The sequence below is a fragment of the Ranitomeya variabilis genome, chromosome 1 (genome assembly GCF_051348905.1).
Source record: "Ranitomeya variabilis isolate aRanVar5 chromosome 1, aRanVar5.hap1, whole genome shotgun sequence".
NCBI classification, from domain to species: domain Eukaryota; kingdom Metazoa; phylum Chordata; class Amphibia; order Anura; family Dendrobatidae; genus Ranitomeya; species Ranitomeya variabilis.
In genome coordinates this window covers 518502814-518527776 of record NC_135232.1, presented here as the reverse complement: position 1 = coordinate 518527776, position 24963 = coordinate 518502814, and the positions used below count along the sequence as shown (strand labels likewise).

Genomic DNA, 24963 nt, shown 5'->3' with positions numbered 1-24963 from the left:
TTACCAATTTGAAAGAAACCTATGAATTTTAAAGAAAAAAAATTCCACTTTTGCCAAAATAAGATTTTCAAAATTTGCTGACCTGCGACCGAAGAATTGTGTCCTGGCTGGTGGTAGTGGTACACACTCAGTATGCGTATGTACAATACACCAGAACACTAAGCTCATGATTGAAGGGGATAAGCTGAAAGATATTCAGATTGGCGAGTCCAACCTTGACGATCACAAACTACGTCTGTCTCAAATATTGTGTCCAGAAAGGAGTTGGAGTTGTTACCTCAATGTTTGCAAAAAAATGTCCTTCAGTATTGGCTCTCAAAGAAAAAATATTAAATTATTTTGAAGAGGCTATGGTAGATAATATAACTTATAAACAGTGAATATCTGTTGACAGATGTACTTTTGACACAGTTTTTAAAAGTGCAGAACTTTTTGTAGAATGTTTTTGTGAACAGCTGATAGTCCTTAAGAAACACTCATTTATAGCTCGCCAACAGTCTGACTACTACAATAACCTCAAAGAAAACATCAAACAGAATGAGGCAGTAATAAGCTTAGACTTTTCAGAGAACTATTCCTTTGTTGTTCAGGATGAAGCACAGTCATTTCACTGGAACAATGAACAAGCAACTGTGCACCCTGTTATGATCTGGTGGCCTAGGAGCAGCATGAGACGTACTCTGGAGAAGGTGGTACCTGTACTGACCGCAGACCCTGAACTTAACACCGCAACTAGAAGTAGCCGTGGAATGTACCTAGCGCTCCCTAGACATCTCGACACAGCCGGAGGACTAATTAACCCTAGAGATAGAAAAGGGAAAACTATCTTGCCTCAGAGAAATCCCCAAAGGAAAAGCAGCCCCCCACAAATATTGACTGTGAGAGGAGAGGGAAAAAACATACACAGACTGAAATCAGAATTTAGCAAAGAAGGCCACTTCTAGCTAAATAGAAAGGATAGGACAGAGTGCTATGCGGTCAGTATAAAAATACTAGAAAATATCCACCACAGAAAATACAAAATCTCCACAGCTAACTAAAGATATGGAGGGTATATCTGCATCTCCAGAGATACCAGCTTGGCTAAACAAATCCTTATACAGACCAAGCTGGACAAGACAAAACATTGAATAGAACTGAACCATAAGGCCACAGCATGTGGACAGCAAAAACAGGCCAGAACTTATCTTTGTTGAAAAGAACTGCAAAGCAGAAGAGACCAGGCAGGGATGTGAATCCTCCAGGAACAATGGACAACTGGCACTGACTAAAGGGTGAAGCAAGATTAAATAGCCCAGTCCAAATTGCAAAAAGTGAACACACCTGACAAATGCTGCGACTCAGAGACAGCAGTGCTACCACTTACAACCACCGGAGGGAGCCCAAGAGCAGAATTCACAACAGCACCCTTTTGCGATCTATTACAATGAGAATGGAGAAATAAAGTACAAAAGTGTAGTTATGATATCTGAGTGCTTACTTCATGATTCAATAGTTGTTCATTTGTTCCAAAAAAATTTGATTTCAGTGATAAAAACAGACATCCTACCAAGTTTGAGCAAGGTCTACTACTTCTCGGATGGCTCTTCTGCACAGTATAAAAACAGGAAAAACTTTATAAATGTATGCCATCACAGGAAAGACTTTGGAGTGGAAGCTGAATGGCACTTTCTCCTTCGCCTCATTGGGGGACACAGGACTGTGGGGGACACAGGACTGTGGGTGTATGCTTCTGCCGCCAGGAGGCTGACACTAAGTAAACTTGAAAAAAACGTTAGCGCCTCCTCCGTCGTATACACCCTGACACTGGCTACCGGAGAACCCAGTTTATGCTTAGTGTCTCAAGAAGGCACACCTCTGGGTCCTGGATCTCTTGGACCCTATTTGTTTCTTCTCTACATCTATGGATTGAGGGGGCGACAGTCCTTTTTGTGGGGCCGATCTCCCCAAACCAGCAACGGGCAAGCACGTGTGAGTTTTCTCCACGCTTCCTTCCCCACGACGTGGGATCCCTCACCGGACTTGGCCCTGATCACCCTGAGGTATTCTAGACCCCAGGCTGTACAGGTGCCCCTGGATGTCCTAGTGTTTCCCCCCTAAATCCTACACCCCTGCTCAGCTGTGGTGATAGCTGGGGTGGTGGACGGTCCCTCTCCTTATCTTTGATAATGGAGATAGGGCTCCTGCACCGTCTTTTGCTGCCCCTCGCTGCATACGCTAAAGGGGTAAGGGGGCTCCTGGCACACAGGGCATCGTTTGGGATGCGGATTTACCTTTCCTCCGGTGAGCTAGCCGGTTCTATAGGCAGGCGGCCGGCTCGGCAAGTGCTGTACTGCCGGCGTTTTTTCTCCTGTATCAGCGGCCGGCGCTGCGGCGGTTTCGTGCGGCCAGCGCGGCGGCGTGTGGCCGGCGCCGCTATCTTCCAGAGGCTTCAAGCTCTGCCTGGCCTCCTGCAAGCGTGGGGCATCTTTCTGGGCCCGAACTTCCGCCCAGCAGACCGCGCTGTGAGGCCCCGCCCCCTCCAGCACGTCACTTCCTGTTCCGTCCTCCCTCTCTCAGGACCGAGAGGAGAGGGGAAAGAAATTGAGGCCCCGGCTTTGGGCCTACTCCAGGCCGCATTATTTCTCGGTGGTTCCTCCCCCTGAGTCCGGCTGGATAAAAGGCAGTCTCATTTGGCTCCTCTGCGTGCGTTCGGATCCTTCGCTGTAATCTTGGGGACACATGACTGGGGTAAGTGCTTCTCCCTCCTTCTGACAGAAGCATTATTTTTTACCAGTTTCTGGCCCTGGTTATAGCATATACGGATTACTATGTCTAGAAGGGTTAAAACTCACACGGTCCTATTTACCGGTTGTGTAGCTTGTCGTGCCCCATTTCCGCACGCCCAAAGTAATCGCCTCTGCGAGGCCTGCAACTCTGAACGCGCCCAGGAGTCCCCCCCCCCCCCCCCCCCCTGCCAGCTCTCCAGCAATCTCTCTGACTCAATCAGAGGCTGGTGCAGTTCCGCCGGAATGGGTTACGTCTTTGTCGCAATCCATGGCGTCCCTTACTGAGGCGATCAAATCCCTGCAGACCCCGGCGGTCAGGGCCGGCAGTCCTTCTGGCTCGGAGCGGGCCTCGGGTCCTCAGAAGCTTTCGGTCTGCAGGGGCCGCGCTCGTACTAGACTGACGCATGGAAAACGGATTTGCACGGCGTCGCCCAGGCCCTCAGGTGCTTCGGCATCCTGGAGTTCCGCATCACGTTCTCCTTCTCCTGCTGAAAGCGGGGAAGTTGAGTCTGACTATGAGTCAGAAGGGTCTCTTAATTTTGAGAATCCTGGGTTTCAGGAGTCTGTAGATAGCCTCATTGAGGCTGTCAATCAGTCTCTGGGGATAGAGGATGAGCTCGCCTCTTCCTCAGGTCATAAGGTGTCATTTAAACGGGCCAAACGTACACATAGGGTGTTTTCCTCCCACCCTGAGTTTGATGACATAATTCGGCATAACCGGGACCACCCAGACAAGCGTTTTTCAGGGCAAAGGGCTCTGAAGGCTAGGTATCCCTTTGCTACTGAACTCTGTAGTAATTGGGCGGAAAATCCTTCTGTGGATCCTCCGGTGCCCCGTTTAGCCTCTAGCACATTACTATCTCTCCCTAATGGCTCGTCAATTAAGGACCCTACGGATCGTCTTATAGAGAGCTTGGCCCGCTCCGTTTTTGAGGCTGCAAGTTCGGCGCTTTTTCTGTCTTTTGCGGCAACTTGGGTTGCCAAGGCTATGATATCTTGGTCGGAGTCTTTAACAAAGGCTCTCCAAGAAGGTGATCTGTCAGCAGAATTGACAGAAATGTCTTCTCAGGTAGCACTTGCTGGTGGTTATCTGATTAATGCGTCCTTAGATGCTGCAGACTGCGCCTCTTTGGCTGCGGCTAATGCTATTGCTATTAGAAGGGCTCTCTGGTTAAGGACATGGCGGGCTGACTCTACCTCTAAAAGGTCTCTTACTACCCTACCATATCAGGGTGGCCGCTTGTTCGGAGAGAAGCTGGATCAGCTTATCTCTGACTCCACAGGGGGGAAGAGTAAGTTTCTTCCTCAGCAGAGGTTTAGACAGCCTTCTCGTCGCCAGTTTCAGGCTCGCTTTAGAACTTTTCGCAATACCAGATGGGCCCCAGCATCGGGCTCTGCTACGCAGGGCCGACCTAATCAGGACTGAGAAGTTCGGTCCTCTTATACCACTAACCAGGGGGGAAGAATGCGTTTCCAGTCAACTAGATCCAGAGGATCTAGGACTCAAAGGTTTTCAGCTAAGTGACTGGAGGTTTCCTCGGAATGCCTCCAACAGAGTAGGCGGACGTCTACTGTTGTTTCACCGAGTCTGGCTTCAGGTAAATCTCGACCGGTGGGTAGGAGAGCTCGTATCGTCAGGTTACAAAATAGAGCTGGTACGACTGCCTCCTTCCCGTTTCTTCCCATCCCGACTTCCCAGGTCCGAGTTCCTCCGACAAGACCTATACCATTCCATAGAGTCCCTTCGTCTCAGAGGAGTCTTTTCTCCTTTTCCAAGGGAGGAAAGGTTTCAGGGATTTTATTCCAATCTTTTCGTAGTGCCCAAAAAGGACGGTACAGTAAGGCCTATTTTAGATCTAAAACTCCTAAACAGGTTTGTCCTCGTTCGCCACTTTCGGATGGAGTCACTCCGGTCAGTCATCGCCTCACTGGAAAAGGGAGAGTTCTTGGCTTCCATAGACATTCAGGACGCCTACCTACATATTCCCATTTTTCCGCCTCATCAAAGATTTCTCCGGTTTGCCGTAAACAATCTACATTTCCAGTTCACGGCTTTACCCTTCGGGCTGGCCTCCGCTCCCAGGGTGTTCACCAAAGTCATGTCAACTGTGGTGTCCATTCTGCACTCCCGGGGCATAGTTGTCTTGCCCTATCTGGACGATCTGCTAGTCAAGGGACCGACCTTTCAATCTTGTAGGGAGAGTGTCGGGATCACCCTGGACAACCTTTCTCGTCTAGGTTGGCTAATAAATTTAAGGAAGTAATCTCTACAGCCGTCTCGGAGGATCTCATTTCTAGGCATGATCTTCGACACCTCTCAAGCCCTATCAATCCTTCCTCAAGGTCCTAGCCCTTCGGCGGGAGGTGAGGAATCTTCAGCAACCGTACCCTCATACGATTCGGTCCTACATGAGGGTGTTAGGAAGGATGGTTGCAACCATAGAAGCAGTACCTTTCGCGCAGCTTCATCTTCGTCCTCTCCAACAGGCAATCCTAGCGGTATGGAACAGGAATCCACTCCCCCTCAACCGCAGTTTTTGGTTGTCTCCCCTGGTCAGATGGACTCTCTCTTGGTGGTTAAACAGCTCATCTCTTCTCAGGGGGAAGCCCTTTCCCCCAACCAATTGGCTAGTGGTTACAACAGATGCCAGTCTCCTGGGTTGGGGAGCGGTATTCTTTCACCACACAGCTCAGGGGCGCTGGTCTCCTCAGGAGTCAGATCTACCCATCAATCTCCTAGAGATTCGAGCTGTTCGGCTAGCCTTGCATCATTTCCACCATCTTCTGGCTGGTCACCCTGTCCGAATTCAATCGGACAACGCCACAGCAGTGGCCTACATAAATCACCAGGGGGGCACCCGCAGCAAGGCAGCCATGCAGGAAGTGAGACTAATACTGCTCTGGGCAGAGAAAAATCACTCAGTGATATCAGCAGTCCACATTCCAGGCAAAGAAAACTGGGTGGCAGATTTCCTAAGCCGTCAGGGTCTAGCGTCCGGGGAATGGTCTCTCCATCCCGAGGTTTTTCGCCAGATATGTCATCTTTGGGGGACTCCGGACATGGATCTAATGGCGTCCAGGGAGAATGCCAAGTACCCAGATTTGTCTCTCGGTATCGAGACCCAAAGGCAATCGCCGTGGACGCACTAGTACTTTCTTGGAACCAGTTTCATCTCTCTTATCTCTTACCTCCTCTGGCACTGCTCCTGAGGGTAATCAAGAAGATCAAAACAGAGAGAGTGCCTGCTATTCGGATCGCCCCGGATTGGCCGCGACGGACCTGGTATGCAGACCTAATACTTCTTCTCGCCGGGGTTCGTTGGCGGCTCCCCGATCGGCCGGATCTTCTATCTCAAGGGCCGATCTACCACCAGAGCTCAGGGGTCCTACGTTTGACGGCCTGGCCGTTGAATCTTGGGTTTTAACCCAGGCAGGATTCTCCCAAGAGGTAGCAAATACCATGATCAGTGCACGTAAAGCTGTTTCGGCCAGAATTTATCATCACACTTGGAAGGTTTTCCTTTCTTGGTGTAGAGAGCATGGGCTACCTCCTCTGCTTTTTTCTGTCCCAAACATTCTAGCCTTCCTTCAGGCTGGCCTGGATTCTGGGCTTGCTCCAAGTACCCTTAAGAGGCAGGTTTCGGCTTTATCAGTCCTTTTTCAGCGTAGGATTGCTACTAACCGTCAGGTTAGGACTTTTTTTCAGGGAGTCGTTCATAAGGTCCCTCCTTATAAGACTCCCTTGGAAACTTGGGACCTTAATTTGGTCTTAAAGGCATTGCAGGAAGCTCCCTTTGAGCCTCTTCAAGATATTTCCTTGACGCTCCTTTCTTGGAAAGTCGTATTTTTAGTGGCCATATCTTCCATAAGGTGGGTATCGGAGCTGGCAGCCCTGTCCTGTCGTACCCCCTTTCTACGTTTTCATCAGGACAAGGTAGTGCTCAGACCAGCACCTACTTTTTTGCCAAAGGTAGTTTCCTCATTCCATATTAATGAGGATATTGTTCTGCCCTCTTTTTGTCCGGCTCCTACGCACCGTGTAGAAAAGGCTCTCCATACGTTGGACCTGGTGAGAGCACTGAGGAGATACATTTCCCGAACGGCCCCTTTTCGCAAGACAGATTCTCTGTTTGTCCTTCCAGAGGGTCGCAGGAAGGGATGCGCGGCCTCTAAATCTACCCTGGCCAGGTTGATACGGTCTGCCATTCAGGAGGCTTATCGCTCCAGGAGCGTGATGGTTCCGGCTGGGATCAAGGCTCATTCCACTAGAGCAGTGGGGGCTTCCTGGGCCATTCGGCACCCGGCCTCAGCAGAACAGGTTTGCAAAGCGGCGACCTGGTCTAGTCTGCATACGTTTGTCAAACATTATAATGTCCACTCCCAGATCTCTGCGGATGCAGGTCTGGGCAGAAGGATTCTTCAAGCGGCAGTGGCGCATTTATAGACAACCGTTATCTGGATGATTATTACTGGTGAGTCAATTTCCCACCCAGGGACTGCTTTAGGACATCCCACAGTCCTGTGTCCCCCAATGAGGCGAAGGAGAAATAGGGTTTTTTGTGTTACTCACCGTAAAATCCTTTTCTCCGAGACGCTCATTGGGGGACACAGCTCCCTCCCTGGTAGCCTATGGCTGCTTTGACTATTTTCAATTTCATTAGTCAGTAGGATCTTTTCTAGACATAAGTTTTCTGTATTCATGCTGTTATATTAATGCTTTGTATTTTGTTCTCCTACTGCTTTTGCACCAAACTGGATTCTCCGGTAGCCAGTGTCAGGGTGTATACGACGGAGGAGGAGCTAACGTTTTTTTCAAGTTTACTTAGTGTCAGCCTCCTGGCGGCAGAAGCATACACCCACAGTCCTGTGTCCCCCACAGTCCTGTGTCCCCCACAGTCCTGTGTTCCCCAATGAGCGTCTCGGAGAAAAGGATTTTACGGTGAGTAACACAAAAATCCCTATTTTTTGCCACTACTAATGGCAAAGGTGTATGTGATGGTTTAGGAGGCACCGTGAAACGCCTTGCAGCCCGGGCTAGCCTCCAGAGGCCATATTCAGACCAAATCTTAACACCCATGCAACTTTTCAAATGGAGTGAGAAAAATATTCTTAACATCCAGTTCATGTATTGTACAAACCAGGACTACGAAGAGGAGGAGAGTTTGTTAAAGCATCGGTTACAGGAAGCAGAACGCATCAAAGGGACTCAGCAATACCACACTGTCATTCCATGTACTGAAACAGAAATAAGAACAAGGATTTTTTCATTCAGCAAAGACTGTGAAGTCCATGAAGTGGTAGAAAGCGGCACAAGATTGGCAATGGATGACATAACTGGTTATGTGACCTGTGAATATGATCGGCACTGGTGGCTGGCTACTGTACTCTCCAAAAATTATGAAAATGAAGAAGTAGAAGTGACTTTTTTGCATCCTTCTGGCCCAGCGCCGTCCTTTGTGTATCCAAGAAAACCAGACATTTTAAAAGTTAACAAAAATCAGATATTAACTCAGTTGGAGCCCAACACCATGACCGGCCGCACATACTCTTTGACACAAAAGGAAATGGCCATTGCTAGTAAGCGCTTATGGACCAGATTATATTTCACCCACTAGAAGGGACAAATTGATGATAAAAGGCCAGTGTAAAAATGTACTGTTAATTGTTTGATTAGTTCATATTTTATAGAACGAGGATTTAACTACTGTACTATTCTTCTTAAACACTTCATAAATGACATGTTTAGTGATGAATTGTTACATGTATAAATAGGTGGTAAAAATATTGGTTCTTTTAATCTTGTTTTTAACATATAATTAGGATGAGACCACTTAGAAAATCACACTTGAGGATATGATCACCTTTTTTCTTTTGGTTTGTTCAATGTATTCAAGTTGAAAATGCTGAGCAAGTTGTGTTATGATGATTAAGATGGATTTATTCTGGCACTTCGGGATTTGTTTTTTGTGTTTCTTTATTGTTACATATAAATGTTGAGTTCAATACGTTGTAATTTGAAAAGAAAAAAGGAATAAACTCACACAAACATAAAATCAGATGATTCAAGGCTTAATAAAAAAAATACAAATTTGACAGGTCCCAAGTTGAATCCCTGTACATATATAAACAAGAACACAAGTAACGCACATGCATTTTTTCACCATTTTAAAACATGTTTTTTTCACAGTTGCGCATCAAAATTATGAATTTGATTCCTCAAAAACAAAATGTAAACAAACAGTCTTGTGACATATCAAATGAAAGCCGTTACCGTTGTGAGAAAAATGATGCCTCTCCCACCTTTGTTCTATTCTAGCCCAAGATATGATAAAAAATGTAAGGCCATACCAGGCCAAAATTCGCTCTTTTTCACAACTTTAGAAGTCTGTAAAAAATTAACTGATGAAGAAAAAAATTCAAAACTTTTAATTTGTAATTAACTAAAGTTGTACTTCATAAAAACAAAAAAATTAAAAACATCTAAAGACGTCAGGTAAAAAAATATATTCATTTTTGGATCACTTGATATGGAATGACCCAATGGTGTCACTTGTAGGGGGTTTTAATGTTTAGGCACATCAGGGGCTCTCCAAACGCGACATGGTGTCCCATCTCAATTCCAGTCAATTTTGCATTGAAAAGTCAAACGGCGCTCCTTCCCTTCCGAGCTCTGCCATGCGCCCAAACAGTGGTTTACCCCCACATATGGGGTATCAGCGTACTCCGGACAATTTCTTCTCTTACCCTTGGGAAAATAAAAAATTGGGGGCGAAAAGATCATTTTTGTGAAAAAATGATTTTTTATTTTTATGGCTCTGCATTATAAACTTCTGTGAAGCACTTGGTGGGTCAAAGTACTCACCACACATCTAGATAAGTTCCCTGGGGGGTCTAGTTTCCAAAATGGTGTCACTCGTGGGGGGTTTTAATGTTTAGGCACATCAGGGACTCTCCAAACGCAACATGGCGTCCCATCTCAATTCCAGTCAATTTTGCATTGAAAAGTCAAATGGTGCTCCTTCCCTTCCGAGCTCTGCCATGCGCCCAAACAGTGGTTTACCCCCAAATATGGGGTATCAGCGTACTCAAGACAAATTGTACAACAACTTTTGGGGTCCATTTTCTCCTGTTACCCTTGGTAAAATAAAACAAATTGGAGCTGAAATAAATTTTGTGTGGAAAAAAAGTCAAATGTTCATTTTTATTTAAACATTACAAAAATTCCTGTGAAACACCTGAAGGGTTAATAAACTTCTTGAATGTGGTTTTGAGCACCTTGAGGGGTGCAGTTTTTAGAATGGTGTCACACTTGGGTATTTTCTATCATATAGACCCCTCAAAATGACTTCAAATGAGATGTGGTCCCTAAAAAAAAAAAAATGGTGTTGTAAAAATGAGAAATTGCTGGTCAACTTTTAACCCTTATAACTCCCTAACAAAAAAAAAATTGGGTTCCAAAATTGTGCTGATGTAGACATGTGAGAAATGTTACTTATTAAGTATTTTGTGTGACATATCTCTGTGATTTAAGGGCATAAAAATTCAAAGTTGGAAAATTGCGAAATTTTCGCCAAATCTCCATATATTTTTTTTCACAAATAAACGCAAGTTATATCAAAGAAATGTTACCACTATCATGAAGTACAATATGTCACGAGAAAACAGTGTCAGAATCGCCAAGATCCGTTAAAGCGTTCCGGAGTTATAACCTCATAAAAGGACAGTGGTCAGAATTGTAAAAATTGGCCCGGTCATTAACGTGCAAACCACCCTCGGGGCTTAAGGGGTTAAACACAGGTATTTGTTTAAGGCTGTATGTATTTGAGACCACATTATTTTAGTTTTTCTTTAAAAAAAAAAATGTTTTCAACTGAAGTGTACCGATTATGGGTGACTGGTTGAAAAAGCTCTTCCTGGCATTTTAACTGGGGTATGTAAACTTTCTTTTTTTTATCCACTGTATATATATTATATAGTTGCGTATAGAAAGAAAATACTTCTGAATGGGCTTTGTATTTTTTTTTTAATTCCAATGTCCTGCTTAGGTCACTTGTGTGCATGGAGTGAGGATGAGTGCAGAAGTTTTGAGCAAGGGTTTCGTGTCTATGGTAAAAACTTCCATCTAATTCAAGCCAACAAGGTAAGGTTCTTCTCAGTTTGTGAAAGTACGGTGTGTACGAGGGGCGTTCATTAAAGATTTCCCTGACCCACTTCCTCTGGACTGAGAGCAATGAAACTTGGCACAGTTATAGTGTAGTCCTTCTCTACATAGATGCCACCTAGGGACACACACTTCTCCCATCTCTTTAAGCAGCTGTAAACACCTCGCTTGTAGAAGTAGACTGGTTGCTCCAAAAGTTCGAGTTCGGAAATCAGAGTCTCATCATCTGGAAAATGCTTGCCCTACAAAAATAACTTAATTGTTGGAAAAAGGTGAAAATCTGATGGTGCGAGGTCGGGTGAATAAGGGGATTGCGGTAGGATTTCAAAGCCACAGGACCATGCTTCTATTTGGGCAACATGTGAGTTGTGAACTGGTGCACTGTCTTGCAGAAGGCAGACACCTTTGGTGAGCATGCCACATCTCCCGCAATTTCTGCAGCAGTGAAGCATAGTATGCCCCAGTGATCATGGTACCCTTTCCTAGGAAATCCATCATTACTATTCTCTGCTGGTCCCAAAATAGTGTGAGCATGACCTTGCCTGCCGAGGGTTGGCACGTGCCTTCTTTGGAGGTGGTGAGTCATGCTTCCATTGCATCAACTGGACTTTAGTCTCAGGATCATAGTGATGGACCCAGCTTTCATTTTGTGTGATCAGTCTGTTGAAAACGTCCTCCTGGTTTCCATGGCACATCGTCAATAGCGCCTAAGAGCATTCAACTTGTTCCTGCTTCTGGAAAGTTGTGACCCCACACTAATCTTGACATTTTGTGCTAGGAGGCGAATGCATACGGGGCGATTTTCCAATATGGCGACCTCCACTTGCTGGATGCTCTGTTCATCAATAGCAGAGTGGGGTCACCCTGGAATTGGAGCTGTTTGCACCGAAGTCAGACCACATTTGAATTGACGATGTCCGTTCTTGACTACATCACAGGATGGGGAATCATCACCATAAACCTCTCTCATCTGATCGAACGTCTCCTTTGGTGTGCGGCCTTTCAAGTAAAGGAACTTGATGACTGCTCTGTATTCCACTAAGTCCATTATCAAACCTCACACCACTTCAGCTCCTGTAAAATCAAGACCGTTATCAGTTCTGAGTTGCAAATGGGCACATAACCTATAGAGACTTATATAAATAGAAGTGGGTCAGGGGAAATCTTTAATGAACGCTCGTACATGAGTAGTTCTGAATAAGAATCATGTAATTTTGCCTACTTCTCACTTGTTCGTCAAGGTCCGTACACGGTCAGTGGGGGAGTGTGTCCAATACTACTACACCTGGAAGAAGTCTGAACGCTTTGAGCACTTCACACACAGCCGCTTGGGAAGAAGACGACCACTGATAAACACTGCATCAGTGTGAGTTGTTGGTGTTATCAGCTAAATTTGTTGATAGTCTGGCACACAGAAAATAATAATGTGGTTTATCTCCTGTGCCATAGAGAATATGACTGTGATATGCAAAATATGGATTGTCCATTTGGATTGCGGGGATCTCCATTTAGGAAAGAAAGTATTGGTAAGACTGGTTCATTTGTATACTTATTGCTTGTACGTTGTGAAATCTCATCTGCCTCCTGTATTTATTGTTATATCATTCTTAATTTCCCTTGGAGTTCAGTTACTTTAGTGGTTTTGTACATATTTTAAAGTACAATTTTTTTTTTTTGTATCTTTTTAAAGGATTTGTCAATGCAGCAAGCGATAGGAAACCACTTACTAACATACATTGATTTTCATAAACTTTACTGTTTTTTTTAATAAAAAATTTTTTCGTCTATCCATGAGTAGAGGGAGAGAAGGTTTTATCTTGCAGGTGATCAACCAACCATTTTATGGGGGTCTCAAAGGCCATAAAGATTACACCTTGAAGATATGGAAACATGCTGGGTCAAATATGTGTTTTCTTCCATTTTTATGGCTTTCTGTTGAAAAATGTTATCCTCTGAAAGCATGTAAAATTAGAGAACCTCATAGACCATAATCAAAGTGCCCTCATCTATACTGATATAACTACCAAGCACCCAATTGCCGTGTCTCACACATGCTGACACACAGGAGGATATTGCAGTAGTTGGTGGGAGCTATTGAGGGCATGCACTATCTTTTTAGTAGATTCAGGGTTGAGGAAAGATTGGATTCTGGAAATGTATTTAAGTTGGAGGTGGCAAGAGCTATGGGTGTGCGGTTTGAAGGATGAGGCAAAGTCAAGGATTACTCCTAGGCAGTGAACTTCGGGTACTGCAGAGAGCGTGCTGTCATTCATTGTGATAGATCAGATAGGAGGAGTCAGGTGAGATGGGAGAAAGATGATGAGTTCCTATGAACTCTCATCTGTGCTGACACTGTTTATAAATATGGATGCTACATACACACGCTATGTTAGACACATGTATATGCACATACAGTATATTACAAAAGTAAGTACAATTCTCACTTTTGTAAATGTTTTATTACATCTTTTCATAGGGCGACACTGAAGATATGATACTTTGATATAATGTAAAGTAGTCAGTGTACAGCTTGGACAACAGTGTCAATGACTGCTGATACACCCTTTAATGGCGGCCGTTAAGGGTACTTAAACCACAGCGCCGTTAATTAATGGCGCTGTGGAAAAAGTGTATAGTGCCCCCCAGAATTGGAATTTCTCTGGGGTCTCGGTTACCCGGGGTAGCTGAGACCCCAGAGAACATGAGTCGGGTGAGCTTTTACTGACCCCCGGTTTTGCGATCGCCGTTATTAGCGGGATAACGGCGACCGCCAAAAAGTCTGGTTTTGCTTTTAATTTCTCTCTCCCCTGATGTGATCGCACATCAGAGGAGAGAGAAATGGGGTCCCCCGGTACCTCTGGTGTCCAGGCATTTCCCCTTGATGTTCCCCGGGCTGCCGGCATCTTTTTCCTGGAGAAAATGATGGGCGCAGTGTGCCCGCCGAGATCTGCCGGCTGGCAACAATAGGAAAATTTTCCTATTGGTTCATTTTGATCACTGTGATAGACACTATCACAGTGATCAAAATAAAAAAAAAAAATTAGTAAATAAAACCCCCTGTTATCACCCCCTTAGTTAGGGAAAAATAATGAAATTAAACAAATACATTTATTTCCATTAGGGTTAGAGTTGGGCTAAAGAGGGAGTTGGGCTAAAGAGGGAGTTGGGCTAAAGAGGGAGTTGGGCTAAAGAGGGAGTTGGGCTAAAGAGGGAGTTGGGCTAAAGAGGGAGTTGGGCTAAAGAGGGAGTTGGGCTAAAGAGGGAGTTGGGCTAAAGAGGGAGTTGGGCTAAGGGTTAGGGGTGTTTTGGGGGTTAGGGTTGGAGTTAGAATTGGAAGGGAGGTTTCCACTGTTTTAGGTACTTAAGGGGCTCCAAACGCGACATGGCGCCACCATTGATTCCAGCCGATTTTGCGTTCAAAAAGTCAAACGGTGCTCCTTCCCTTCTGAACCCTGCCATGCACCCAAACAGTGGCTTTCCCTCACATATGGGGTATCAGTACTCAGGAGAAATTGCCCAACAATTTTGTGGTCCATTTTCTCCTGATACCCTTGTGAAAATTAAAAAAAAAAGGGTTCCAAAGTAAATTTTTTGTGAAACAAGTAAAATTTTCACTTTTTCATTCCACATTGCTTTAGTTCTCGTGAAGCACCTGAAGGGTTAATAAACTTCTTGAATGTGGTTTTGCGCACCTTGAGGGGTGCAGTTTTTAGAAAGGTGGCACTTTTGGGTATTGTCTGTTATATTGACCCCCAAAGTCACTTCAAATGTGAGGTGGTACCTAAAAAAATTAGTTTTGTAAATTTTGTTGGAAGAATGAGAAATCGCTGGTCAACTTTTAACCCTTATAATTTATTAGCAAAAAAAAAAAATTGGTTCCAAAATTCTGCTGATGTAAAGTAGACATGTGGGAAATGTTATTTATTAAGTATTTTGTGTGACATCTGTGTGATTTAAGGGCATGAAAACTCAAAGTTGGAAAATTGCGAAAGTCATATCAAAGACCTTTTACCACTGTCATGAATTACAAAATGTCACGAGAATCAGAATCATCAGGATCCGTTGAAGCGTTCCAGAGTTATAACCTCATAAAGGGACAGTGGTCGGAATTGTAAAAATTGGCCCAGTCATTAACGTGGAAACCACCCTCGGGGGTAAAGGGGTTAATTTAAGTTAAATTTGAATTGAGCACAATCCAAAATCCCCATGACAACATTTCCTGTCTTGTGGTGTTATGTTTTAACTAGGGTGGTCGCTAGTGGACATGTTGTTGAACTTAAAGGGGTATTCCCATCTCAAAGATCCTATCCCAATATCTAGTAGGTGTATAATAATATTACCAAATACCCAACCCAACACGAAACCCAATGCAAGTCAATGGGGATTTTTTTTCTCTCTCTCTTTCTCTTTCTCTCTCTCTCTCTCTCTCTCTCAATCGCTACATCCAAAACGGTAAGATGGCGTTTATACCCCCACCCCCAAGCAAGACAAGACCTATGTCATCACGCTGCCCACACTCCTTCATTGGCTGAAAAAATGGCAGTAACAGCGTCATACGAAACGCGACTTTGGCGCGAAGATCGCCGACCGCATGGCCGATCCCAGGCTCGGGTTTCACGAAACCCGACTTTGCCAAAAGTCGGCGACTTATGAAATTGACCGATCCATTTCGCTCAATCCTAGTTATGACCACTAAGAGCTGTCTGTCACTATAGGAGTGGTCTTAACCATGGATACCTAAGCTACTGTAATGCCCTATATGAGGTAAGTGACACTGGCACTGGATCCAATTCAACTGCTTGTTCTCACCCACAGAGCTCTCCACAGTGTGGCACCCCTACATCTCCTCCCTCATTTCTGTTTATCTGCTTACCCGCTCGTTACACTCTGCAAAGGACTTTCAACTAACCTCTGCACTAATCCGTACCTCCCACTCCCGGTTGCGAGACTTCTCACGAGTTGCACCAATCCTCTGGAATGCTCTACCCCAAGAAATTATGACTATCCACAACTTGCTCAATTTTAGGCGCTCCCTCAAAACACATTTGTTCAGAGCGGCCTATCGCATTCTCTGATCAAAGTGATTTTATGTGTAATTGTGTGTGTGTGGCCCATTCACTATCTGAGAATAACCCTCCATCAAATTCCACCGCACTCAACAGCACCACAAATACTGGCTGGTGACCAGCTCATGCGGCCTTTATCTATCCCACACTCCCTCAAGATCGCTGGACCGTCATTGTAAATACACACCTGTACTTTGTGTCTCTCCCACCTCACTGTAGATTGTAAGCTCTCACGAGCAGGGTCGTCTTATTGGAGGTTTTTAGTAATATTACACCTACTACATATTGAGGCAGGCTCTTGCAGATGGGCATACTTTTCTGAATGCCTTGTAAGTTCTGCCTGATAACTGTCTTTAAATGTAGGAATTCAGGAGGTACCCTAATTACATTTTATAGATATGATTATTTATTAACTATGTTAGTAAACACATCATACAAAGATTTTAAAAGGAATCTGTTACCTCAATGTTGCCCTATAAGCTGTGGCCACCGCCATTATGGGCTTATCTACAGCATTCTGTAATGCTGTAGATAAGCCCCCGATGTAACCTGGAAGATCAGAAAAACAAGTTATATTATACTCACCTAGGGGCGGACCGGTCCGATGGGCGTCGCGGTCTGGGTTCGGCGCCTCCCATCTTCATGCGATGACCTCCTCTTCCTTGCTTCCTGCTGCGGCTCCTGTGCAGGCATACTGATTTGCCCTGTTGAGGGAAGCGTAAAGTACTGCAGTGTGCAGGCGTCAGGTAAGGTCAGAGAGAGCCTGCGCACTGCAGTACTTTACGCTGCCCTCAACAGGGCAGAGAATTACGCCTGCGCAGGAGCCGCGACAGAAGCAAGGAGGATGACGACATCATATGAAGATAGGAGACCCCGGACCTGCGAAACCCATCGGACCTAGACCGCATCGGACCGCCCCTGGGTGAGTATGATCTAACTTGTTTTACTTATCTTTTAGGTTACATTTGGGGCTTATCTACAGCATTACAGAATGTTGTAGATAAGCCCCTGATGGCTGTGGCCGCAGTTTATAGGGCCAAAATGAGGTGACAGATTCCAATTAACCTTCTCCCCCCTGGAGGATTTTTCTGGTGGGGAGGGGTTCTGTTCCCCCCCCCCCTTCTCCGAAGAGCCATAATAAATATATAGAGAGAGAGAGAGAGACTCAAAAAAGAGGCAGCACTCCATTGTTCAAGTGAAACATGTGGTAGGTTTAATCGACCCACATAGCCGGGCGACGTTTCAGCTCAATCTGAGCATTTATCAAGCTTGATAAAGGCTCAGATTGAGCTGAAACGTCGCCCGGCTATGTGGGTCGATTAAACCTACCACATGTTTCACTTGAACAATGGAGTGCTGCCTCTTTTTTGAGTCTCTGTCAATCTGGTGCAATCGTTGGACTGTTTGCCTGGGGCCCTGCACCCGAAGATAAGTACAAGTGTAGTGCTGTTCCTTTTTTCTTTTTAATATATATATATATATATATATATATATACACATATATATATATATATATATATATATATATATATATATATATATATATATATATATATATATATATATATATATATACACACACCCATACCGTATGTACTCGAGTATAAGCCGACCCCCCTAATTTCCTAATTTTGCCACAAAAAACTGGGAAAACTTAATGACTCAAGTATAAGCCTAGGGTGAAAAATGCAGCAGCTACTGGTAAATTTCAAAAATAAGAATAGATGCCAATAAAAGTAAAATTAATTGAGACATCAGTAGATTAAGTGTTTTTGAATATCCATATTGAATCAGGAGCCCCATATAATGCTCCATACGGTTCATGGTGGCCCCATAAGATGCTCCATATTAAAATATGCCCCATATAATGCTGCGCAAATGTTGATTATGACCCCATAAGATGCTCCATAGACACATTTGCCCCATATAATGCTCCACAAATGTGGATTATGGCCCCATAAGATGCTCCATAGAGATATTTGCCCCATATAATGCTGCACATGGCCCCATACAGATATTTGCCCCATATAATGCTGCACATGGCCCCATAAGATGCTCCATACAGATATTTGCCCCATATAATGCTGCACATGGCCCCATAATATGCTCCATACAGATAATTGCCCCATATAATGCTGCATTGGCCCCATAAGATGCTCCATACAGATAATTGCCCCATATAATGCTGCACATGGCCCCATAATATGCTCCATACAGATATTTGCCCCATATAATGCTGCACATGGCCCCATAAGATGCTCCATACAGACATTTGCCCAATATGCTGTTGCTGCGATTAAAAAAAAAAATTACATACTCACCTCTCAGGCCCCCGGCACTTGCTATATTCACCTGCTCCCCGTTCCATTGCCGGCCGCCGCTGAGTCTTCCCCGTCCTCCGCACTGAAGTTCAGGCAGAGGGCAGCGCTCACTAATCGCGTTATCGCGCCCTCTGACCTGAGCGTCACTGCAGAGGACGGGGAAGACGCAGTGGCGCCGACGGTGGAATGGGGAGCAGGTGAATATCGCGCAATGCGTTCTACTCACCTGCTCCTGGCGCGGTCCCTGCACGTCTGTTCCCCGGCGCCGGCAGCTTCTTCCTGTATTGAGCGGTTACATGGTACCGCTCATTACAGTAATGAATATGCGGCTCCACCCCTATGGGAGTTGGAGTGGGGTCCATATTCATTACTATAATGAGCGGTACCATGTGACCGCTCACTACAGGAAGAAGCTGTCGGCGCCGGGGAACAAGGGATGTGCAGGGACCACGCCAGGAGCAGGTGAGTATTATTACACAGCTCCACTCCCTGGGTATGACTCGAGTATAAGCCGAGAGGATTACTTTCAGCCCAAAAAAGTGGGCTGAAAATCTCGGCTTATACTCTAGTATATACGGTATATATAATATTTCTGTCCACATAGCTGAATAAGGGCTTGTTTTTTGTGCACTTTTGAGTGACGCCATTCATTCTACCACTGGAAAACGGGAAAAAAATTCAAGTGCCATTCTACAATTGTTTTATTTACCATGTTCTTTATATGGTAAAACTGACCAGGTATTATGATTTTCCGGATTTTCCAGGTCAGTAAGAGTCCGCACCTACCAAAGATGTAAGGCTTTTTGTTTGATTTTTTTTTATTTAGAAGGTGAAAAAAATCCTGAAATTTGAAAATAAATAAATAAATTTACATTTTGTCACCATTTTCCAAGACCTGTAATATCTTAATTTTTTGAGATGGGCTGGGTGAAAGCTTATTTTTTGCACCCTGAGCTGACACTCTTACGGATACCATTTTGCGGCAGTTATGAGGTTTTGATCACCTCTTCTTATTGTATTTTATTGCAATGTTGCGGCTGCCAAAAAAAAGTAATCATTGCGTTCTGATTTTTTTTTTTCTTGTTACGCCATTTAACGATCGGATTAATTTACCTTATATTTTGATCTGGTTTTTACAAACGTAGCAATACCAAACATGTGGGTTTTTAAATTGTTTGAATGCTATTGGTGTAACTCCTGCTGTAGAGGCTTTGGGTCCCCACGGGTGTGAGAGCCCTGGGCAATTGCCTAGTCCACCCATCCACTCGCCTCACCCCCAACCCCTTAATGTGAGCCCTAGAGGCAGCCCCATATACAGTGATAAACCACAAAGTTCCCAATTAGTGCCTGACACCTATACTACTTATATAGAATGTGCACTGCCCACTTCTGCGCTCCACCTATATAATGTACGTGCTTATTGTTGGAGATAGGAGAGCCTGGGACTGCACAGTAATAACATCTATTCAATTCCCCAATGCCTGGTGCACCCAGCACTATTTTTCTGTAGAATGTGTTTTCTCTTTAGATAATATGGTGCTGTGCTCTTGCTCCATTATCAGCTGTCATAATGGCTTCTTTTCTTTGTCTCCATTTCTACAGCCGGCTCTAAGCAGAATGCTTCCAAGAACACTGACTGCTCCTGTGATGGAGACCAGTTTGCTTGTAGTCTACAGTCCCACACTTCTCCCAACCAGGAGGATCCCAAAGAGTCTCCTGCAATCAATAGTGAAAATGTCAGTCTTGATCTCTGCCCTCCTGAAATGCCTTTATTGCCTGATGTCAGGAAGCAAGACCATTCTTTGGAAACCTTTGATATGGCTGACTTATCCCTTCCTGGCTTTATGGCAAGACCATCTATTTTTTGTACCAATCCTCTCTCTCCCTGATTTTACACCTTTGTATATAGATAAGGAGAGGTCTGTTTTGGACCACTTGATGTGTCCACTGCAGTGTCACCAGTACCTTGTGTTCCTATCAGCTGATTTTCATAATCTCAGGAAGACATACCTAACAGTACCAGATATTTTGGAGGATTTGCTATTTGAAGTATTGAGTTGGTGACGTGCAGGAACTAGCTATGTACAGTAAGCTCTTTTTATTTAATTGTATTTTTTGTATGGATTTGCAATTGACCTTTTAAATTGCACATGAATTCTGATTATACATAACTGGTTACTTGCACAATCTGCCTATGTACTGTACTATATATATTTTTTCCTTACACATTCCACTGTAGATCTTTTTCACAAGGTCAGAGTGCTTCTTGGTCAGTGTATCAACTGTATCAATGATGAATTTTTGACAATGTTGCCAAGATACCTAGGATGGTACATATTTATGCATTTGTTTACTGGTATGCTTGTAGATTAACTCTGTACATGATTTGGCCAGTCTAATTATTTTATTTAGCTTTTTTTTCTTCTGGCTACGGCCATTTTGTAACGTCAGTCATCTTTGTGTACTTGAATCCATGGGCTGCAATAACCTCACTGTATGAGCTCAGCCCCTGCTGTTGTATGAAATGATAGCCTGTGAAAGATAAAGCCATTTCTTACCTTAGGTTGAGCAGACTTTTTCCTGGCTTACTTGCAGATTGAGCGGTTCTGCTTATCAATCCCACTCTGTTTGTTCACTTCTCAACCTCAACTAATTGAATATATATTTTTTCTGTAGCATTTTGTATTTTAATCTACACTTGTTAAAGGAGGTTTTTTTTGTTGTTGTTTTTTTTTCTTCTCCAACTCTCACATAAACATTTCAAAACTTTCACAAGCCTGCCTACTGTAACATTGGTTTGCACTGCTTCCTTGTTCCACTTTTCCTGACACCTACGGAATCAGTAATTCTTTTTATTTGGTCAGTCTGAAATGGTCAGCGTAGCAGGGGTTGTCTCCTGACTCCCAATACTGAGATGAACTACACTACCCATGACCATTCTGTTGTGCTGTGAAAGCGAGGCAAAAATATTCAACATGCATGGCCACTGTGTGCTGGATCCACAAGACTGCATCCTTGCATTGCAGATTGAGAGTGAGTAGTCATAAGCTAGTCGTGCTGCACTTGTTACAGACTACACCAGGCCAATCCTCTGGCAACCTGCGTGAAAACTGCAATAGGATTTTAGGCACTTAGAGGAAGTTTTTGTGGACCCTGAAATTTGATTAATTTGTGTAAATTTCATTGAGTTTTGTTATACAATTTTTAATATGTGATTTTTATCAGTGGGATTAACACTTTAAGGTTAAAAAAAAAAAACAAAATTGAGCTAAAGGGTAACCGTACTTTTGAAGTCACTTCTCAGAATAAGTTGTCCTGTGTCAGAAAAAGGAATAACACTTTATTGCTGGCCATGATAATACTTGTATCCTGCACTTTCTCTAATTTTCGTCTTTGCAAACACTGTCTCTTAATTTGTAATCCATTCTAAGCTTGTAGGAAGAGACTAGCTGCAGGAAATTACTCAGCAGTACTGATCAGTGTAAATGGAAATCTACTATGAGGCGAGGTAAAAGACTGGGTAGAAAGCTCAGCACAATCTTTGTGTTTCCCTTTCCTTTCACTGCTTTTCTCACCTCCTCTACATGGAGTATAATGAGCTATGTCATCTGACACTACAGTGAGTTGGCAATCTATCTTTGAGCAAGATTGGAAAAGTCAGCAACTTCTCTCTACTGAACTTGTCATCCATTCAGATTTGATCTAATAAGAGAGGCTGGTTTCTCTGATGTTATATTATAAACTTATTGAATTAAGAAAAGTGTTGTGCAAGCAGTTTACACCTAAGTAATACATGTGTGCAATATACAGTAGTGTGCAAAACTTTTAGGCAAGTGGAAAAATGCTGTAAAGCAAGTAAGTTTCAAAAATAGAAGCGATAATTTGTAATGTAATTAACATAATGCAAAGTGAAGGAACAAAAGAGAAATGTAAATGAAATGAATATTTTGTGACTGCCCTTTGCCTTAAAACATCATTTCTTCATGATACACTTTTGAACAGATATTTGAAGGACCTTGGCAGAGAGGTTGTTCCGAATATGTGTGGAGAACTAATCACATTCCATAGATGTAGGCCTGCACAAATCCTCCTTTCTCTTCATGCGAACTCATCCAGACTTGATTTTCCGATCAGGGCTGTGTAGGGTCCATATCATCACTTCCAGGACTTGTTCTTCATGCTGAAGACATTACTTAATGACATTGGCTGTATGTTTGGGTCATTGTCCTGCTACAGAATAGATTTGGAGTGAGTCAGATTCCTCCCTGATGCTTCTGCATGATAAAGCATATGCCTGTATTTCTCAGTATTGAGGACACCGATAAACTTGGCTAAATCGCCAAACCTATTTTCTTTAATGAATTCTAAGCTGGCAGCGAACCTCCACCATGCTTCACCGGGGCCTGCACACATTATTTTACAGCTCTCCAGCCCATTGGTGAACAAACGGTCTTCTGTTACAACCAGATAATTCACATTTTAACTTTAGTCCAGAGCACTTGCTTGACATTTTTCTACACCTCCAGTTTCTATTTTTTGGTGCACAGTTAAGTCACTTGGACTTCTCTCAATGTTAATGGTTTATGACTGTGTGGCCACAATTCTTCCATAATGACCATTTCTGAACAGACTTCTCTAAACAGTATATGGGTATTACTGGTTCCCAGTGGTTGTTACCAGTTCTGAGCTGATGGCACTCCTGGATTCCTTCCCATTTCAAATGGAAGTAAGAATTGTGTGTCTTTCATCATTCCTTGGGTGGCCACTGTTAATGTCATTATTTCTTGGTGATCTGTATGCTCGCAAATATAGGCAGATATATATCCATCGTTTAATGCTATCAGGGAGGCTCCAAATTTCTTCTGCATTAGGTCAAATACCCCAGACATAAAATTAAATATATCTTAAGTGTAAAAAAGATAAATAATCCTGGAAGTGATGAGATATTCCCACAAAGCCCTAATTTCAACAATGCGTCTCGGATTACATAGAGGCTGAATGAAGATCTGTGGTTTGTCCTCCCAAAATGTTTGGAACAACCACCAGCTGGGTTTCCTCAGACTCTAGAAGTGTATGACAGTTAGTTAGCAAGTGTAAGACTTGCAAGTGTGATGTCAGAAACTCGCATCAATACCCATCACTCGGGACCCGAGCGTGCAGCTGCATATATTTCTATGCAGCCGCATGCTCCGGTCCCGAGTGCCGTGTCGGGTATTGATGCGAGAGACTCGCATCACACTCGCAAGTATGACCCCAGCCTTAATGCAGTCTTGAAAGCAGAGTGGTTACACCAAATATTGATTTAAATTAGATTTGTCTTTTGTTAATAAACTCTGCATTCTGTTACTAGTTTTTAATCAATGCTTTCTTTTTTTTTTTTTTTTTTTTTTTTTAAAGCATTTTTATTTTGTAACTTTTTTCCATACCTGCCTACAACTTTCTGCAGCTTTACAAACTTACAAATTTGTTGAACTGTAAGATATTTGTGTATATTCTTTACTTAATCTGCTTTACTTCATTAATGCTTATTAATATACAGATTTGATGTACCACTACTTTCATATCTATTTATTTTCTAACCAGCATTCTCTCAGAACAGTGTATATTTTTGTACAGATTTCATCCTGTTTTGTACTTGCAAAATTGGATGTTTTGTGTCCCTCTTATGTTTTAAACCAATTTTCTAAAGGAAAGACATGACAATCCATTTACATCCTTTTACATAGACTCCATATGTGAATAAAGATTTGTAAATACAGTCATAAAGTCCAGAATCAGTTTTTTTTGCGTTGATCGGGACCAACAACAATTTTGTTCTCTCTCCAAATGACTAGCAGAATTGTGTTCCATGGGATCATATATTCTGTTGTAAAATAATATATGAAGAGCTTTGCACTCAAGTATAATATGAAGAAGTCATTTTAATTTCAATCTACGGTTGCCGCTTCAATCTATTATAGACCACCTTCAGCCAACAAAGAAGAAAAAAACGTAGATAAAAGTCCAAAATGTGAAACAAATATATAACTTTATTTAGTCAAATACATTAAAAGGTATAGGGTGGGGGAAATAACTGGTAGTGCAACGGTCGCAATTCAGCGCGACACTCATAGGAGTTGTGAACATATAGCATAAACATAATTACCACGGAAGATTAACATTGATGTGGACACCAGCATGGATAAGAAAGGGAATAGTAAATTTAATAAAATGCTATAACCTGAATCCATGTACTGGTCTAAACACATCAAATGTATCAACCACTGAGACATATGAATACATGCAGAAAATGTGGAAAATAGATTATATCTGTGAGTAGCAGGAATGGCTTGAAAAAGTGCATGTGCATATGTCTGTACTGTGGGTCAAGTCGCAGAAGGACGGCAGAGGACACTTGATGGCCACACTCTTCACCCACTGTTATACAGTTACCGTCTGCTAAATGTCCTATTTAATATTATTTATAGAACCTGCGGGCAATCCCTTATGTATTATATTTATCCATCTTCCTCACAGCGATCCGTCTGTGACCTTAGACCCGCAGTACAGACATATGCACATGCAATTTTTCCAGCCATTCATGCTACTTACAGATATGCTTCGTACCTGTTTTACAGTCTAGCTATGAGCTGAAGATCCTAGAGAGG

The 24963-nt window shown here is 43.3% G+C and overlaps 1 protein-coding gene across 1 annotated transcript in view; it reads left to right on the top strand.

Moving 5' to 3' along the window:
* MIER2 (MIER family member 2) overlaps positions 1–24074 on the top strand; it is a 201088-nt gene extending 177014 nt beyond the window's left edge. The window contains exons 9-12 of the mRNA XM_077253926.1: positions 10814–10908; positions 12171–12295; positions 12379–12455; positions 19919–24074. Coding sequence (XP_077110041.1) covers positions 10814–10908; positions 12171–12295; positions 12379–12455; positions 19919–20205 — 584 coding nt within the window. The 3' untranslated portion in view covers positions 20206–24074. The remainder of the gene's footprint in view (positions 1–10813; positions 10909–12170; positions 12296–12378; positions 12456–19918) is intronic.
* Positions 24075–24963: the final 889 nt, after the last annotated feature.